At 42.0% G+C, this 19,290-nt stretch overlaps 2 protein-coding genes across 2 annotated transcripts in view; one reads left to right on the forward strand and one right to left on the reverse strand.

Moving 5' to 3' along the window:
* The window catches only part of sort1b (sortilin 1b), a 70,675-nt gene extending 56,682 nt beyond the window's left edge, over positions 1 to 13,993 (forward strand). Inside the window, exons 13-20 of the mRNA XM_084334132.1 lie at positions 3,749 to 3,920; positions 4,741 to 4,931; positions 6,727 to 6,916; positions 7,036 to 7,152; positions 7,689 to 7,797; positions 9,209 to 9,321; positions 11,305 to 11,434; positions 12,152 to 13,993. Of these exons, the coding sequence (XP_084190258.1) occupies positions 3,749 to 3,920; positions 4,741 to 4,931; positions 6,727 to 6,916; positions 7,036 to 7,152; positions 7,689 to 7,797; positions 9,209 to 9,321; positions 11,305 to 11,434; positions 12,152 to 12,166 (1,037 nt within the window). The 3' untranslated portion in view covers positions 12,167 to 13,993. The remainder of the gene's footprint in view (positions 1 to 3,748; positions 3,921 to 4,740; positions 4,932 to 6,726; positions 6,917 to 7,035; positions 7,153 to 7,688; positions 7,798 to 9,208; positions 9,322 to 11,304; positions 11,435 to 12,151) is intronic.
* Positions 13,994 to 14,439: 446 nt separating this feature from the next.
* ngrn (neugrin, neurite outgrowth associated) lies at positions 14,440 to 17,354 on the reverse strand. Its single transcript, XM_084334133.1, has 3 exons — positions 16,880 to 17,354; positions 16,685 to 16,795; positions 14,440 to 15,301 (listed from the first exon to the last, which is right to left on the reverse strand). The coding sequence occupies exons 1-3, from the start codon at positions 17,110 to 17,112 to the stop codon at positions 14,659 to 14,661; spliced, it is 987 nt and encodes a 328-aa protein (XP_084190259.1). The 5' UTR covers positions 17,113 to 17,354; the 3' UTR covers positions 14,440 to 14,658.
* Between the last annotated feature and the right edge of the window lie 1,936 nt (positions 17,355 to 19,290).

Consider the following 19,290-nt stretch of genomic DNA (forward strand, 5'->3'; position numbering starts at 1 on the left):
GTGCTTACTGAGCCAAATTCCAATCACATTAGCATGAAGCTAACAACATCAGCAATCTTTTTGTGAGACTAAACTCTCTGCTCTTTGTGGTAAATTGTGTTGATGTTGGTTTTGTTTCATCAACAAATGAGGCAGAACACACAGTGAATGTATCCTTTTTAGTTTATTGAACTTTTATTGCACTTTGTTTCTTGCTGCAAATAAATGCTATGTTGCTAATGGTTCACGCGAGGTAATTTAACCCTTTATCTGCTAGGGATTATTCTGATCATATACCCCTATCTGCCACTGTTGAAAGTCTATGGAGATGTTCCCCTTCTTTGCAGGGCTATAACTTTTTAAATTGTATTGCTAAATTGACATTACTATGGCCCATTCAACGTCAAGTATCTATCGTTTAGGATGTAGCAAAGTTTTACTTTTTCATTCACATATTCATACTAAAATATGGTCTAAAGTATAAATATGTTTTTATCGTTTTCTGCAGCATTCTGCAGAATGTGATTTATAGCCATAAATGCATTATATTGATGATCAAATACAGTTTGATAGCGATCGGTGCCAGATAAAAAATGTCAAATGTACGTGCTTCTAGAAGTTACTACTCATCATCTGATGTTGACCGGATGGGGGGGGGTCGTTTATAATTCCGTGGCCAACGTTAGATGATTCATGTAGTGTGGGTGATATGATCATCAGAGCAGTTTGTATCGAACACAGTAATAATAAACGCTGAAACTTACCCCAGTCTCCTCGGGCCGTTGGGCGATCAGCTTGGAGTAGAAAGTTTCCTATTATGGGATGTTGATCTAGATGAACCATTTCCAGGTTGTATAATACTATATACGTCCAAATAACGTTGTTTATTGAGTTAGGGCGGGCGATTGATTATCCAGTGTGTCGAGATGGAGCCCCGGGAGCTATAGCGAGTGGCCGGACCGAATTTGGATGAGCACCACTTTCTGTTTCCGGTTTGCTGTTTGGGCGATCCGCCGATCGGCCACCAGATGGCGCTCTTGAACCGTTGGAGAGTTGAGAGGAGATCAACAGGAGATCTCAAGTCTCTGCGGGTGAAATATGATTGCCATCACAGATTTTTGAAATATTGATCTCAATGACGTGTTACGGCGTCATTGGCAGATTACGCATGGCGGAGAATGACGTGTTAACTCGTCCTTGGCGATTAAAGGGTTAAAGATGGCGGGTTTCTGTTTTGAGCAGGACGTGTAGTGACGCGTTCAACCCTTCTGATTGGTTGAAAATGGCCTTCATGTTTGAACTACATCGCCACCTATTGCTTTGGCATTGTACTACATGTATATTACATCAGTTTAAACCACTGTGTATGTAAGGAGGTTTATTTTCTTTGAATAATTATAAAACCTCTGTGTCAAAAATACCCGTGATCGTGTGGACTGTGCCTGAAGTGACACAAGCCAACCGCGCTTCTGCCTTCTCCAGAGACGGACAGTGGCCGGGGCGTGTTGGTGAGAAAGCTTGGCTGCATTCCAGTTTGGCCAAATAGCGAACATTGGAAATAATGTTACTTCACCTATAAGCAACAACACTGCTTAACTTTGTATAACTTTCCTATATATCTCTTGTTGTAACTAAGAGATTAGCTGAACAAAGTAATTGTTTTCATGCATAAATCACACTAGATTGATCAACTTATGACTAAGCATTTCCTGGTTAATGACAAAATGAGCCAATAGTGAACTAGAAATACTTAACCAACAAATATGAGACTTCTGACGGCACAATATAAAGAGGTTCTCTGGGAATTATCTTTTAATGCATATGTATTTCAACTACAATACGAGGTTTGACTCCAGCATTGGCATGTCTGCTCTCCAGCTCCTGTCATACATATATACTTTTTCTTTCATATTTGAAGTCGCTGGTAAATTACTTACAACACAGAATGTTAAGTCAACTGTTAGATTGGTAAAAAAAAAGATTTTTTTGTGGTAGAAAAAATGCCATTTTTCCACTCAGACCAGCTTCTACGCATGCGCCATGTGGCAGAATTTCTCCTGTTACTTTGAGTAAAGAAAGGATTTTCCACAAAGGTCAAGGGTACATAACTTGTGTATTGTGTGTAGCACAAAATCTTACAACAGCTGAATGCCAAGTTATTAGCTCATAGCATTATGTACGTTACGGTCATTAATTTGATGAATATCAATTATTAATTGAAGCTGGATTCCTATATTCATACCCTGATCCGTTTTTTATACACCTAGCTATAGGGCTGTACCGAATGTCATTTTTTAACATTCAAAGCTTCGATTGAAGTATTCGAACGAAGCTTCGAATGTATATAAAAAAAAATACTTAAAAAATAAATAAATAAATAAATAAAATTTAAACTAAATCCTCAATTTTAATAAAGTGATTAATCTGATTAAATTAGTATTTTTATTTTATTAAATCAACTTTCTTTAACACTTTGAGTGCCACGAGGTGGCGCCAGAGGTAGCGCTTCAATGCCACCATCGGCGCCAATGTTACGCTTAATATCGCCTAATCTATGTTTTAAATTATGGCTATGTGTCTAATCTGCCCGTCGCTTATCAAAGAATCCTTTTCCAGTCAGTGCTGTCAAGGCAGATTGGTTTTTTATCGCTTCATTTCCGTTTGAGAGCATTTTGAAAAGCACCCGTTTTGAGGTAAAAACAGTTCATTCTAGACCATTCTATGATAATCGTCTTTTACTGGAATATTCCAGAACGTTGATATTTGTCGGCCTATTTATGAATCGTTTTCAAATAAACGCTAGATGATCAATATTATACGTGCACGCAAGCACATTCGAGCCGCGCACGGATAATCGCCGTGTTCATTTCCTCTTGGACTTTTACAGTGAAACCGAAAGAGCCCATTTCACAAAACAGCCTATATCTTCATCAAAATTTGTCTGATTATCCTAACACTGATAACATCGATTCCTTACCTGACATCAGATGGTATCCAACTGGTATATTCCAATTCCTGATCACCATTCGAAAAAATCGATAAGTGTATGGATCCAACGTGTGTACAGTGCATTACATGATTCCGCGGGTCTGAGAGGCTCCAGAATGAACTGTGATAACCCCGGCTGCATCAGTGGACTGGAAAATGTGGAGTACAGGATTTTTTCCCCCATCCATTTTCATTGAGTCCATTCCAAAATCCCTTATGTCATCTGGGAGACGATAGGGGGCGCTTTTTTCCACATCTGATCGCCGGCGGCGCTCGGGTATACTAGGGTAGGCTCGCGTGATGCAATATGATTTCAGATCGCTAAAAAAAAAAAAATCCGAGAAATCTCGTGAGTGGCTTTCAACATAACTATCGGAAACCCGAGATATCTCGTGAGTGGCAGTGAAAGTGTTAATGAATATAACTCATCAGTTTCATCAACATAAATAGGGCACGGTTTGTATGAAAGTGATGGTGACGTCTTATGTATAATATTAGTGTAGCCAAACCCCCATTGGTTTAAACGGATAGATTTATTTTTAAAGATTTAAAAAAAGAAAATAATTAAAATTTAAAATTCTAATGTTGATTTAGAATTTGAATGTCAACATTATGATCGAAGCTTCGAAGCATTCGGTACAGCCCTACCTAGCTATAGCTTCTGTTGTTTGATTCTGTGTCTCTAATCTGTCCTGGCTATACTTTGTGCTGTTTGGTTCTGTCTTGGCTTGAGCATGTTGGGGACCCATGTGGATATTGAGTGTTATTGTTTGCTTCTCAGGGAGCGTTGGTGACGCCATCTCGGTGATGAAGCCGGATGTGTACGTGTCTGATGATGGGGGCTACACCTGGCTGAAGGCCCTCAATGGCCCCCACCACTATGCCATCTTGGACTCTGGAGGTCTGTTGGTGGCAGTGGAGCACAGCAGCACAGAACCCATCCACCAGATCAAGTGAGTCTCACTTATAGGACTTTCACACCGGTTTCATTTTGAACCGTCCGGCACGCTCAGACCGAAAATAAATGGGTTCGGAACCTGAAAAGTTGGTTCTCAGCTGGAACCACCTTTTTTGTTTTTTCCTTGTGAACCGTGCCATTATCAGTGGGCGTGTCATATTCTAGGCTGCAAAAGACAAGAGGAAGAAGGAAGGAGACGATGGCAGCGACTGACAATAATGTCAACAATGTTCAAGTCAATGGAAAGAAATTATTTGCAATGGTCTGCCGAGGAAACATAATGCTTGGTAGTGATTTGGGCATCAACAGAGTTCCATTTATTTTCAAATGTTTGAAAGACGCTTTGGTTTTTAGATACCAATGTTAAATCCGTTCCTAAAGAGCAGCTTCTTTATTTACTTCCCCAGATAAGCATTTCCCTGTGATTCTTTCCTTTTCTTTATCGTACAGTTCACCACATAATTAGGGATGCTCCGATATTGATATCGGATATCGGCCCCGATATGACTAAAATAGCTGGATCGGGTATTGGTAAAAGAATATATATATATATCGGATTTATTTATATTTTTTATAATAATATAATAATAAATAAAATTATAAATAACAATTCAGTACAGTTATATCTATGTGTTAATTCGTTACATTTTGTTTCACTAAGTTATGGGTATCGGATCGGTACTCGGTATCGGCCGATACCCAAAGCCCAGGTATTGGTATCGGGACTGAAAAAGTCGGATCGGTGCATCCCTATTCATAATGGTGTCCCCTGTAGTTATACTCATACCTTTTTGTATCGCTTGCTCTCCCATCAGATTCTCCACCGACGAGGGCCAGTGCTGGGGCGTGTACAACTTCACCAAAGAGCCCATCCACTTCACAGGGCTGGCCTCGGAGCCCGGGGCTCGCTCCATGAACGTCAGTGTCTGGGGCTACCGGGACTCCATCATCAGCCAGTACTGGGTGTCTGTTACCATCGACTTCAGGGAGCTCCTCACCAGAGACTGTGAGTACCGTGGGGGTTCACCCGCAGACGGTACACAAGAAAAAGATGCGAATGTGATACTGACGACATTTAGTAAGGAAATACTGTATACCATATAGTATACTATACACCACGAGATGTCCAACGCGTGATGTGTTTGCCACATCTGTCTGAATATACCTGCTGCTTGCGGCTACATGTAGGCTGTTTTAGTGGGGCTAAACAGAGGAGTATAAACACTGACACGCATTGTAAAATTATTTCGTTCCAAATCCAGAATATGCGTCTAAACTATTTATTCTTTCACTTAATGAAGTACATAAACTGGTACCAGCGCTGTTGCGATATTGTGCTAACACATTGGTCGCCAAAATCGCTTTTCAGCGTTATTGCCCGCCATGCGTTGACCGCCAACATCGCTGTACAGCGTTTTTTAGATCAATATTTCATTTTTTCGCCATGGCATTCATAATTCATCCACCCAACCCCCGATGCCCTAGCGGGACCCTAGATGGGACTGCAACGGCTCAATACCGCCGCCTGGTGGATGGTCGGGCGAGTTACACTCTCGCAAAAACCGGAAGTGTCATCGGTGCATCGAGGAAATTCCTCCGGCAGTCACATCTCGCTATGGGACTCCTGACAGACACTATAGTACATATGGATCGCTTTCTAAACTTAATAATCGATATGATTTCGGCGTTTATTGCGCCATACAAACCGGAAATGGACCTAGGCGATCGGCGTAGAATAATTGGGATCTTTCACCGGCAGTCTCATCGGCCCACGGTAAGAGCACAGTAACGTTATTTTCAGGCCGATTGTTTATTAATTTCACTGCAAACCATCTGATCAATATATCACCCATACTACATAAAGCCGTTACTGATGATCAAGGAATTATAAACGACCCCCCCCCCCCCTTTCCTCCATGCATGATGAAGCATAATGTATACCGATCATATACATTTGAATTTTTTAATATAGCGTGTATGGGAAAGAATCGCCAATCGATAATCTATCATATGCGTTTGGGCCTATAACTAGCGTTTTTGGAATTACAGCAGAAAAGATTAAAAACATACTTATATTCTCGAAGGTATTAACACAACAATGTATGAATGAAAAAGTATAACGTTCCCACATCCTGAACGATAGATAATCGATGTTGAATGGGCCATAGTAATGCAGATATAGCAATACAATTTAAAAAGTTATAGCCCTGCAAAGAAGGTAAACATCTCCATAGGCTTTTAACGGTGGTAGAGAGGGGTATGAGATGGGCACAACCCCCGGCGGTCAATGTGTTAAGATATTTTGCAATCTTGCTCTTGCGTTGTTGCGCTCTTGCGGTCAATAGAAAAGATACGCTGAGCTTTTTATATACCTGCATATAACTCTGTATGATAGCATGTACAATAATGCTGTATATACTGTATATATATATTTATCCACATCTGTCTGTATATACCTGCATATAATCCTTTTTACATACCTGTAGATACTATATATAGATATATATCTGTACATATCCCTTACCTACTCTTACCACTGGCCAGTATGACATACTACCATAGGGTCTTCATACCTGTATCACTGTACATAATAATAGTATAACACTGTACATACATCTGATTAGCATTATTACTCAGTACAACAGTATTTATATATACTCCAGTTTAATCACCTACATTCTATATTGCACTTTACTGTTACGTTTTCTCTGGTTAGATGCCAAACGTCTTTTTGTTGTGCTGTATAATGTATAATGACAATACATTTGAATCTAAACTAGACTCTAATATATATTCTTTAGGCGTTGACAATGACTACGTGCAATGGCTGGCACACTCCGATGACATCAGCGACCCCGATGATGGCTGCATGCTGGGCTACAAAGAGAAGTTCCTGCGTATGAGGAAGGACTCTGTCTGCTGGAACGGACGGGATTACGAGGTCAACACCCAGCACTCCCCCTGCGCCTGTACGCTGGACGACTTCCTATGGTAAACATATCATACACACCTACACAGTCTGGCATGAGAGAACATCCATGTTTCCATATTTCTTGTATATTTCAGGGTTGCTATTAACTCTCCAACTTTGCTATGCTGCCACCTTGCAGTGACTTTGGGTACTATCGTAAAGAGAATAGCTCGGTGTGTGTGGAGCAGCCTGAACTGAGGGGCAAGGTCCTGGAGTTCTGTCTACAGGGCAAGGAGGAGATGCTGCAGACTAATGGGTAAGGCTCTTACAGACGCTTTCAGTGGAATTGCGTTGCTAGGGAACAGCTTGGGTCCAAGTTATTTCCTGGTCAGCTATTGATATTAAAGACGGAGTATAATGAGAAAGACCTATGGCACTGACGCCACTAAATATCTAAAATACTGCTGTGCTGAAGCACTTTTATTTTTTTTACCCTTTTCATCAACCATCATCAACAACCGTATTGTGTCAAATCTAACTTAAAGTACTGTGTTGATATGTGTCTATTTTATGTGTATCTTCCAATTTCATGATTGTATATGTCTATTTTATGTATATCAATGTATTTTTTACTGCTGTGAAGCACTTTGAGCTGCAATTCTTAATAAAGTGTATTATTATTATTATTATTATTATCACCAAACCCCGCAATAGAAAATAAACTTGGGTCCATGTTGTTTGTTGTCAAGTTGAAATGTTTTTTATATATATATGTTTTTCTTTTTTTTTTTTTTTTATCATTCCCACACCAATCAGTGCTCATCAAATGACTGGTTCATTCCTTTTCCACAGCTATAGGAAAATCCCTGGAGATAAATGTGAGGGAGGAAAGATGCCACAGCGGAAGGAGATAGACCTCAGCAAGAGGTGTGTCAGCGACCTGCTGGGCCCAGAATTACTGGTGAGAAAGACCTGGTACTCATGAAATAACCTGGTACTCCTCATGAAATAACCCATTTACCATGGAAAACAAAACCATACAAATCAACTAAGTAATTAAGTAAATACTTCTTTAGTTTAGGAATAAGGGGCAGGTAGGGCGGCTACGTGGCGTAGTGGGCAAGGCGCTCGCCACGAATGCGGAGACGCTGGGCTCGCCTGTTCGAGCCCAGCGCTCCACATTGCTTTCAGTTTAGCTGGTCGTTCATACTAATACACATTGGCCGTATTAGGGGGTGGGAAACTGATGGGTGGGGATCGGGAGTTGTGGACAGCGACTCCTACAGGTCGGTTGGTGCGCCTGCGCAGTAGAATCAGGAAGTGTCGGGGGCAGCGTGAGCCTCCCACGCGTTACTCCTCGCCACTGAGAGATCGAGCTGCGCAGGTGAAAAGATGCGACTGCTGTTACCTCAAGTACCGGAGGGGACTTGTGCTATGTATGACTTAGTCCACATTGCAGCCGGCTTGTGGGAGGCAAGAAACAGCGTTCGTGACAGGGGAGGGTTGAATTGGATGATACGAAATTGGGATGGGAGAAAATATAGAAAATGGGAGAAAAAGTGGATAAAAAAAAAAGGAATAAGGGGCAGGTAACTATAAGATTTATTCTTCTTCCTGCTCCTTTTGTCCATGGAATGTTTATGATTGTGTAATGAAGAAACTCTGATTGTATGATTCCATGTGGCAAATAAAAACTCTGAACTGAACTGAACTGAACTGAACTAACCTACCGATTATCAATTAAGAGGGGGCAGCCCTATAATCTATTATACCGTGGGAAAGCCATGCTGAAATAAGACTTGCAGCTCTAAACGTGATTCTGGAAGCTGTGAAGTGGCATAGACATGTACAGAATATATGTATTCCAAGATGTGCCAATACTGCTTGGGTAATACTACATGTGAAATAGTATGTAGCAGATTTCTGTATATTGTATATATACCATATATATATAATTTATTCTCACCTTATATATATATATATATATATATATATATATATATATATATACAGTACTTAGATAGTCCTTTACTATAATATATATGTACATATTCTACTCTTACTAGTACGCTACTGGCCAGTAGTAGTCATACTGTCTTTATTTATTATACTAACATTACAACTCTGTACATACATCTGATTAGCACTACACTCTTGCTATATTTTGTACCCAGTTTAACCACCTGTACATTGTATATTGCTGTTGCACTTTACTGCTACATTTGCACTCTGGTTGGATGCCAAAATTATTTTAGTTGTACTGTACTTGTGCTGTAATACATTTGAATCTAATCTAATATTTGTAAATATTAAAATGTTCCGATGTGTGTTTTTATCTGTTGCTATCCCCCTTCCTCTTGCTCCGTTTCCAGACCGAGGGTAATCACTCCAAGTCTGCACCCATCATAGTCACCGTCATCATCGTCATGCTGCTCAGCGTCGTGGCCGGAGTCTTCTTGATCAAGAAATATGTCTGTGGTGGCAGGTTAGTACGCATTCATAACTATGTATCCTAGATTAGTAACCAGAAACCCATCCACGTCAAGGGAATGTTTTCAGGGTCTCATAGGCTTGACGACAACACACTGAGTCACTAGTACAGTGTGATTATTTTTTGTCACATCCCTATTCTGTTACAGCATAGAGGAGTGAAATTATTTTGTTCTCGTCTCCTCTGCCTAGCAACCGCATCAGTAATGTAGGACAAAAAAAGAAAGCAATTAAAATAGTATAAAATAGCAATGATAGAAAATAGAACTAATTTACAATACAATAACCACAATGTAATAAACAGTGTGGATAAGATATATTCCTTTATTGATCCCCAAACGTGGTTTGTAATCAACATGTCCCGATAGTCAAGAACTCGGGATATAGCCTGGCCACATGCAGTCTGCATATTATGAATGATGTTAAGAGATGGAGATGAAGGAGCAGGAGAAAGCAATGAGAACGACGGGTGTTGACTCACAGCAATGCCAGACAGTATATTCACCGGGTGGTGCGTCAGCAAGGCACACAGGATCCTGAAAGACCCCAGCCACCCGAACCACAAACTGTTTGAGCTCATGCCGCCTGGCAGACGGTACCAGTCTCAGGTCCACATCCAAAAGAACACTGAACAGCTACTTCCACCGAGCTAACACTGATGGATACTCTGAATTATCACTAATGCTCATAACTATTATGAGCATATACACAAAAGCACCTTAACACTTTGGGTGCCATGGGTTAAATTCATTATATACCATAGGTTGCCGGCTCTATTTGTCTATGGAGAAGTACCCCTTCTTTGCATGGCTATAACTTTTTAAATTCTATTGCTACATTGCCATTATTAGGGCCCATTCAAAGTCCTATATGTATTGTTCATTGTGTAGCAACGTTAAACTTTTTCATTCACATATTCATAGTAAAGTATGGTCTAATGTATAAGTATGTTTTCATCTCTTTCTGCAGCTTTCTCCAGAACGTGATATATAGCCCCAAATGCATTATATTGATGATGAAATACAGTTTGATGGCAATCGGGGCGATATAAAAAATTTCAATTGGACGTACTTCTAGAATGATCTACGTATGATCTGATGATGACCGGATGGGCGGGGGATCGTTTATAATTCCGTGGGCAGCGTTATATCATTCATCTAGTGTGGGTGATATGTTCATCATAACAGTTTATATGGAATACGATCAAAAATAACGCTGAATCTTACCGTATCCTCCTCGCGCCGTTGGGCGATGAGCGTGGAACAGTCATTTACCTATTATGGTATGTAGAAATATCGGGTCCATTTCCAGCTTGTATAATAGTATATATGTCCAAATCATGTTGTTTATCGAGTTATTGGCAATCGATCGCTATGTATTGTGTCGAGATCGAGTCCTGTGAGCCAAACAGAGTGCCCGGAAGTAATATGGTCGACCAGCACAACCTCCATAGCACTTCCTGTTTGGCGATTGCGCCGATCGGTCACCAGATGGCGCTCCTGAACCGCCAGAGAGCTCAGTGGGTCCTCCTGGTGGATCTCAGGCCAGCGGAGGGGAAATATGAATCCGATCGCAGATTTTTGAAATATTGATATAAGGACGCTGTACAGCGTCCTCCGGCAACTTGAGCATGGCCGGGAATGACGCTGTAAAGCGTTTTCCGGCAGTCAAAGTGTTAAGTGGCTTACACACCACAAAAGCACACTTACTACTTACTTTTTTTTTTTTTTACCTTGTATTGTATAGTTTGTATAGTTGTATATTGTCGTCTATAAATATACTACGGTTGAGGAGCCGGGAAAAACAAGCATCTCGCGTTTTTCTGAATGTATGTACATTTAAAAAAAACTCACAAAATAATTTTAATCTGAATCACAACAAAGAACCTTCATGATGAGATCTTTTTCAGATCTCTCGGAACAATTTTTCTTCCCTCGCGTCATGTTCTGACTGTGTGTGTTTTGCTGGTGTCGTTCAGGTTCCTGGTCCACAGGTACTCCGTGTTGCAGCAGCACGCCGAGGCTAACGGCATCGAGGGAGTGGACGACCCGCTGGAGAGCAATCACGCGCAGAACGGCAAGAGAGAGTACCATGACGACTCAGACGAGGTACACATCCCTCCTTCACACACAGGCGGCAAACATGGTTTTCAGTAAAGGGGGGAGGAAGTGGGATTACGCAAACATGGTTTTCAGTAAAGGGGGGGAGGAAGCGGGATTACGCAAACATGGTTTTCAGTAAAGGGGGGAGGAAGCGGGATTACGCAGTTAGCCAGATAACCTTCCAAAAAATACCATTGGATAACTTCTGATACTTTGTTCATAATTAGCCTCTGCCATCTGATGAAGAATCCAATAACTCCATTTAGTTTTAAGAGGAACAATGTTTTGAAACTTTTATTATTTAAACATGCCAAGTGTTGTGTTCATTCATAGTTAAAAGACAGAAGAGGTTGAACACTTTCTTGTGATAAAACACATTCACACTCCCAAGTGATTTGGATAGACTTCACAACTGCAAATATAATACTGTTATAAGGTTCTTCATTGCAGGGGTTAAGTTTGTACGACTGAATGACATTCCTGAACCTAATAATCCAGTTTAGTTTGACAGATTCAAATCCAAGATATAGTTTAATCTTCCTCAATGTTATCTGGTTAGCTTGCTAATCCTGCTTTGTAAAAATACTCTCCAGCAAAATACTGTAATGTTGGCTCTCCCAACGTAAGATGTAAGGGCATTACACACACAAGATTTAATGTAAAGTATGTAATATGCCAAAAAGATATTTTTGGACATCAGTGTCATCTTGTGTACTCACACAGGACCTTCTGGAATAGCAGACACGACCATCCCTACAGCCGTCTGCTGTCTCGACTCTTTCGCAGCTACTTCCTCCTTTTTTGCACCTTCTAGCGTGACCGCTGACCTCCGCCACCCCGGACGGAGAGTCTCCCGTCGCCCCTGCTCTCCTCCGCGAGGAATCCAGTGAATGTACAGAGGCTTCCTGTAACCCGGCACTTAACGCCAGGGGGTCGAGGAGAAGCGAGCGAGGGGGACTAGTGTGCTTCCACCATCGATTCTGTTTAGCGTGTCATCCCCCGGGTTCTCTGGGAGGAACGACGCGGCAGTTCGGACTTAACAGAGCGGGGGGGGGGGGGGGGGGTCAAAGAGCGCTGCTGCGGAGCAAGTTAGCGGTATTAACACATCACCGTTGCATTATGGGTTCCGCCCTCACTCAACCACCTGGGGAGCATTTCTGGGAATAGTATCCACTCCCGGTCGAAGATGTGCGCCTCCTTCTCACCCCTCTCCTCATGCACTTGTACATAAACCTTTTTTCCCCCTTCCTTTTTACATTATTGTTGTTGATTTAATTTTGGGTACGTGTGGTAATGAGATTGCCGTGGCTTGGCTTATGTTTATATACCCAGGTTGCGCGATTTTTTTATCTATATTGTCTAATTGACGAGGTGCAAGTGAGGGAGCTCCCCTTTGCATTTCGTTTGATAGCAATAACATGTCTAGATACACTGTGTACGGCACACTTAACACTTTCCCCAGCCGGAAGAATTTCTCCAATTGGGCCATTTTAATGAATAAATGATGTAACAACGGTATGCAGGCTGAGGTTCCACACGTCACTCTCTTGTGTTGAACCCTGTGTGTGGCTGTTTTCAAGGCAAGATTCAATTCCTAAAGTAATAACTGCAGCTGTGACTGCTTGAAGCACAAGGTCCTCTGAATGGGGGAAACAATCCTAAATGTGGCGTCAGGACTAATGTGATAAGACTGGAATTACTACTGTAAAGAAAAAATACATTGTATACGAGGCATGTTTGTGATTAGTTGAGCTGTTTTTTTTGTCAAAACAAGAACATAACTTAATTAGGATATGACGTCAAATCAATGTCAAATTACGATGTAGTCTAAGAGTGACTACACTGTTGAGACAATTAGAAAATATATTAGTTTGATAGTAAATATCTGCAGCTATTTTGTATAACTTACAATGCATAATTTTATTAGGACAGAAGCAGTCTAACACACGATAAGAGCAAAGCAATGTAATTATGTAAATGTAGTCTAGTATGATTGATGCTAGCATATTTGAAGGGAGGAGTAACAGTAACAGGCGTGGTTGTATAAGCTGTCAATATTTTTCTGCACTGTATGTCTTTGAAAACGAGGTGAGCAAACTCTAGAATCACAGGCATATTAAAGGTTTCCAACTGGGGGGTAGGGGGGCTTTTAGGCCATTCTACTCAACTACTGCTGTAAAGAGTACTTTTTATCCATCTGAAAATTACAAAGCTACTATTTTGAAAGGTTAACTGAATGGCCATTGCCTGCTCTCAACAGTTAACCTTATCCCTCGTGCCATCGGTCAGGGTTTTTTGTGCTCCTTTCGACTTTTGTCCTACAATTTTATGTTGTCTTGAATGTGTTTTTTCCATAGGTTTTTATTTATTTGCGATGAGCAGGTTCAGAGTGCAATGAATGTGATAATTGTCTGGATGTGGTTATACAAGTGCCTGGTAGGAGGATATATGAGCCCTCTCAACGTGTGGCAAGCGTGTATTCACTGATAATTGTTTGCAATCAACTATTAAGTTCAGTATATATGACCAAATTATTCTCCTTACTATGTTTCACTTAAGAGACATCATCTCTTGGTCTTAATTGAGAATAAGCTCAACTGAAGAGAGAGTACACACAGGCATATGTAGCTGCTACACACTGACTGGGCGAGACACTTGTTTTTAATTATTTAATGAAGGTCTGTTGAATTGAGTGGTGGCGACACTTTTTTTACAGTTTAAACTGCTGTATAAATTAATAATTCATTTGTGATGGTTCTGTAAATATACAATGTTACATCTTTGTATCCACTATGGTTTCTCTACTTCTGTATATTTGAGACAGTTTGCTTTTGGTTGACCAATAAATTAAAGTTGTTCCTTGACTTCCCCAAAACATCTTGCCCTTTTTTTTTTAAGTCAAAGTGAAAACTGAGGCTAATGATGAACACAAAAAAGGTGTACAAATTGTGTGGCTGTTGACTGTAGTTTACCAGTGGTGACATTTTCACTAGTCTATACATACATTTATAGAAAGTGCTCAGTCTTCACACAACATTCCTGTCACATTTGCCACAACAAGCGGTTTTGGATACCTTGAACGCTGGACAAATTCAAGCCAGTATCATTGCAACACCCGGGTAGAGCATCTCTAATCAGTAAAGAAGCTCATTTGATCCCGAGCTACAAAGTGGACGGGAGTCAGGATTACTTCACAACTCACACCAGCCAGTGAGTCATACAGGAAGTCCTCAGATTCTATACAGGAAGTTACCCTTGCTGTCAAAGAACTCTATCCCAACCTGCACCGCTGGAGAGGGCTTTGCCAACGACACCATAAATTCCTCAAGTTCTTCTTCTGATAACACCAGTCCATCCCAGCTGTCTTCTTCCTCCACGTCCTCCTCTTCATCATAAACGGTGTCGTCTTCTTCCGCTGTCGATGTTGTCGTCACTGACGCATGTTTGCTATAAAAGGCTGGTGAGGCTGAGAGCTCTGTGGACAGAGTGGCGACAGCAGCAGGACCGGCGGTGGTTGCTAGGTATTTAGGATCGGCGGTGGTTGCCAGGGCTTTAGAGCCGGCGCTCTCAGGCATCAGAGTCTGACTGGCCAAGGTGACCAAGGAACCTGTCCCACTCCCGGAGGACAACATGGATGGCGTACTAGCGTACCCGGGCAGCTCACGTCTGTCCCGTCCCATTTCACTGCCCATAGGCAGCGCCGGCTGTGTGACTCCGAGGCGTGCCATTACTTTAGCGTTCTGCTTGGCTTTTCTTTCCGGAGTGGGGGCGAATTTGCTCCTGAGGACTCTTAGAATGACGTCTGGGGTGACGGAAAAGCCCAGAGCTAAGCGCTCTACCGTCCACTCCTCTGGTTCCTCCTGTTTCAGATATCTGGGGGATGAGTGACGGAAGAACATTTTTACATTTATGTGAGTTAGAATAGAAATACTTTTATTATCCCAAGGGAAATTTGACACTGCAAATCGCTCACATTAAACATTTAGACGGAACAAGTCACGAATAAGAACAACAAAACAAATGTCCTAAGAATAGAATAAAATATACAGTAAAAATATACTGGTCTACAGTAGGTGTAATATTGCACAGTGCTGTTTCAAAAGTAAGAGTCCAGGTAGATGGTAACTGTCACTCTGTGCTCAGTGATGCATTGTATAGTCTGATGGCTGTCGGAATGAAGGACTTCCTGTGCTGTGCCGTTCAGTGCTGCATTTAGGTAGTGTGAGCCTAGCACTGAACATGCTCCTCCTGTCAGCCAAGTCTGTGTATAGTGGGTGGGAGGGGTTTTCCCTGATGGCCTGGAGCTTAGCGTTAGCAAGGCTCCTCTCCGCCACCCTCGCTAGAGAGTACAGCTCCACCCCAACCACGCTACTGGCCTTCCTGACCAGCTTATCCAGCCTGTTTGTGTCCCCTGCTCTCAGTCCGCTGCCCCAGCAGGTCACAGCGTATAAGAAGGCGCCCGCCACCACCGACTCGGAACAACATTGAACTAGATCTCAGCCTTCTGAGGAAGTAGAGTCGGCTCTGGCCCTTCTTGTACAGTGCCTCTGCATGTTTTGACCCGTTCAGTTTGTTGTCCATGTGCACACCGAGGTATTTGTACACCTCCACCATGTCCACATCAACTCCCCTGATGGAAATGGGGGTCACAGGTGCACTCCTTCTCCTCCCCAGCTCCACCACCAGTTCCCTGGTCTTCGCCACATTTAGCTGCAGGTGGTTTTTATCGCACCATGTGACGAAGTCCACTACCACCACTGTACTGTGGTGTAAAAAAGAGAAAGGTGCACTACTGAATCAGAATGGTCTTTATTGCCAAGTAGTTTACACATACACATTCCACTAATATGTCTCCTTCATTTCACTATATGTCTTCTTGTGTATGTATGTGATGAATAAACCTCTTGAATCATACAATTAATTAAAAAAAAAGGGCATCTTGCCTTTTTTATTAATTTGTTGTACCTCACTGTCTGCATTTCTACTTCATTGTACTTAGGTTGTACTTAAGTTGTACTTTAGTTTGTATAGTGGTGGGACTTATTCCTCTTTTACTTACTTTATTTTACTGTATGAAGCACATTCTCAGGGGCTCATACAGCCAAGCATTTCACTGTAATGTACATGTACTTTATTTATATGTGACAAATAAAAGCAAACCTGAAACTGATTTGGTCGTTGGACAGAATAATATAAAATGGAATATTAACTAAATTAATATAGCAGTACAATATTGCATATTGCAGCGGTCATCACCTAATCTGCTCCATAGCCTCCCAACTCAGCTTCCTCTCTGGTGGTCCTGATGGAGTCATTTGTCGCCTCATCGTATGGTATTTCACCGTCCTCTGCTTTTTCCTCTCCTTTCTGAGAAGCACACGAGATTGTTAGTTGACTTACCCCAGGGTAAGATCACCAGGGCACATCCGAATGATTTATACAAGTAATCACCCGAGCAAGGACTGGAGCTTGTCCTCCACGTCGTCCACGTCATCGGGGTCCTCTTCAAACCTCTCGTCCTTCTGACTTGACCTTCTGTTTACAACTCTGTTCACAATGCTCTGTAATGTCCGGACATTGGCATCTCTGCTGGCAAACCGACAGATCCTTACTGATAAAGTGGACACGACTGGGAGAGAGCTAAGCCTGGCGGCCAGGGAGAACATTCGGAGAGGCATAGCCATGTTTAGGGATCACGGGTCAGAACGACTGACCTATTGATCTGAACACTGCGTAACGTTAGTCGATTAGTATTTGGGCGCAATTAGCTAACGCCATGAACCCTAAATCGACCATGTCCACTCTTCTGATTCTCTGACCACATTCGTCTCACTTTCGCAAATTGGAAAGACCCGGTGAATACGGTGGAATATTTTGTTCACCGGTGTTCCTCGTCAATAAAATAAATACGATTCCATGCCGAAAACTCGTGGATACCGATACATACACTACTCGACTGCTTCCGCAAACACTGTTATAGTAACGTTACATGCGAAGTACTGCCGACTAGTGGAGTGGAGGCACTGTGCAATGTGCATGTTAACATTGGGCGGACTCACGCATAGATATATATAGAACACTAGATAGCTTACCCGCGCTGTCGGCCAATGGAGAGCGACGTCACTGAACCGCCGCCATCTTGCCCAGGTCAGCCTTAAGTGAGAGTGAGTGAGCTGCACAGACAAAAATACTCATAACTCGCTGAAATATTGACGGATTTACAAACGGTTTGGTTTATTACAAGCATACATATTTAATTTTTTTTATAAGTATGCAGTATCATAACTACATCTTTGATGTTTATAGCAAACCAACCCGTTTGTAAATCCGTCAATATTTCAGCGAGTTATGAGTATTTTTGTCTGTGCAGCTCACTCACTCTCAAGGCTGACCTGGGCAAGATGGCGGCGGCTCAGTGACGCTGGTGACTCCGCCTTAAGCTATCTAGTGTTCTATAGATATCTATGGACTCACGCCTCCCCACTCCAATAGGGTCCAGCTGCAGACTCGGAGCCTCGGTCCAGATTGGAACTTCCGCCCTGCCACAGGACTATTACTCCTGTGACAGGGCAATGCGCTGATTGGCGGAAAGTACGGAAGTATCTCGAAGTACGTCTGACGTATCTCGAATTACGTCTGACGTTTCTCTACGTTAGCGAACATTAAACGTTGTATTCATAAAATAATATAAATTCAGCAGCATGGGGAGGGCCGGGGGGAGGGGAGGTACAGGTAGTAGAAGACATAGTTATAGTACAGTGGAGAAGTAAAAATAGAATAAAAAGGCAGTGGAAACAATATACAATATTATTAACTCTAATAATAACACCCTCGCGGGCTCATTATGTGGGTCTGCATTGTATAGAGCGGATCCCCCTATTCAAGCGCTGGAGCGCTTTGCGATGGATAAAAGTGTATTAATATAGTAGTAATAATAGTAGTTGGCTAGTTGCGCGCTTCTGGCCACCTCCCGCAGTGCGCGCATACACACATACTGTCTGTAGCCTATACAGTACGTGCAAAATTAGTTGTCAAGAGCCAATCGCACAGGTTGCCTCATCTCATCTGGCTCTGCAAATAGATCTAGAGTCTGAATATATATAGCCTGCTGATGATCTCTCTCAAATCCATTCTGAGAACGGAATGCAGTGCCTGCGACGCGGGTCTTGATTGATTGATTGATTGATTGATTGATTGAAAATTGTATTAACAGATCATGCTGGACCTACAAAAGGCCTTTGACACTGTCAATCACTCCATTCTTGATTGAACATTTTATTAACAGATTGCAGAATGGGTACAGTACAGTACAGCCCCCCCCCCCCAACCACCTCCAATGTACAGTCCCCCCCCACCCCCAACCTCCTCCAATGTACAGTTTCTACGTCAAATGTATATACTCTCTTTTCTGGACTCTTTTTGTATCACAAACAATACTGTATTTGCAAATATGGTATGTCATAAATGTATAGATGTAGCAGTACTGTCTATCTGTATGTCGTGTATGTCATATGTTATGATGAATTGAAAATGGGGGACCCTGATGTAAACAAGACAAAAGTCTTTCTCTGGTCTGCATCCCCTTAACAATTGTGTGTATTGAGCTGTACTGTACTGTACCCATTCTGCAATCTGTTAATAAAATGTTCAATCAAGAATGGAGTGATTGACAGTGTCAAAGGCCTTTTGTAGGTCCAGCATGATCTGTTAATACAATTTTCAATCAATCAATCAAGACCCTCGTCGCGGGCACTGCATTCCGTTCTCAGAATGGATTTGAGATGAGGCAACCTGTGCGATTGGCTCTTGACAACTAATTTTGCACGTACGTACAGACAGTATGTGTGTATGCCGCACTGCGG

This window comes from Notolepis coatsorum (genome assembly GCF_963971535.1).
Source record: "Notolepis coatsorum genome assembly, chromosome: 17".
In the NCBI taxonomy this organism is placed as follows: Eukaryota; Metazoa; Chordata; class Actinopteri; order Aulopiformes; family Paralepididae; genus Notolepis; species Notolepis coatsorum.

Bases quoted from the DNA above. Each gene is read 5' to 3' on its own strand.
- ngrn (XM_084334133.1), bottom strand. From the start codon at position 17,112: ATGGCTATGCCTCTCCGAATGTTCTCCCTGGCCGCCAGGCTTAGCTCT. The intron at 16,796-16,879 runs GTGATTACTTGT...TGTGCTTCTCAG, and splicing joins AAGCTCCAGTCCTTGCTCGG to AAAGGAGAGGAAAAAGCAGA. The intron at 15,302-16,684 runs GTGATGACCGCT...CTCATCCCCCAG, and splicing joins GAGGCTATGGAGCAGATTAG to ATATCTGAAACAGGAGGAAC.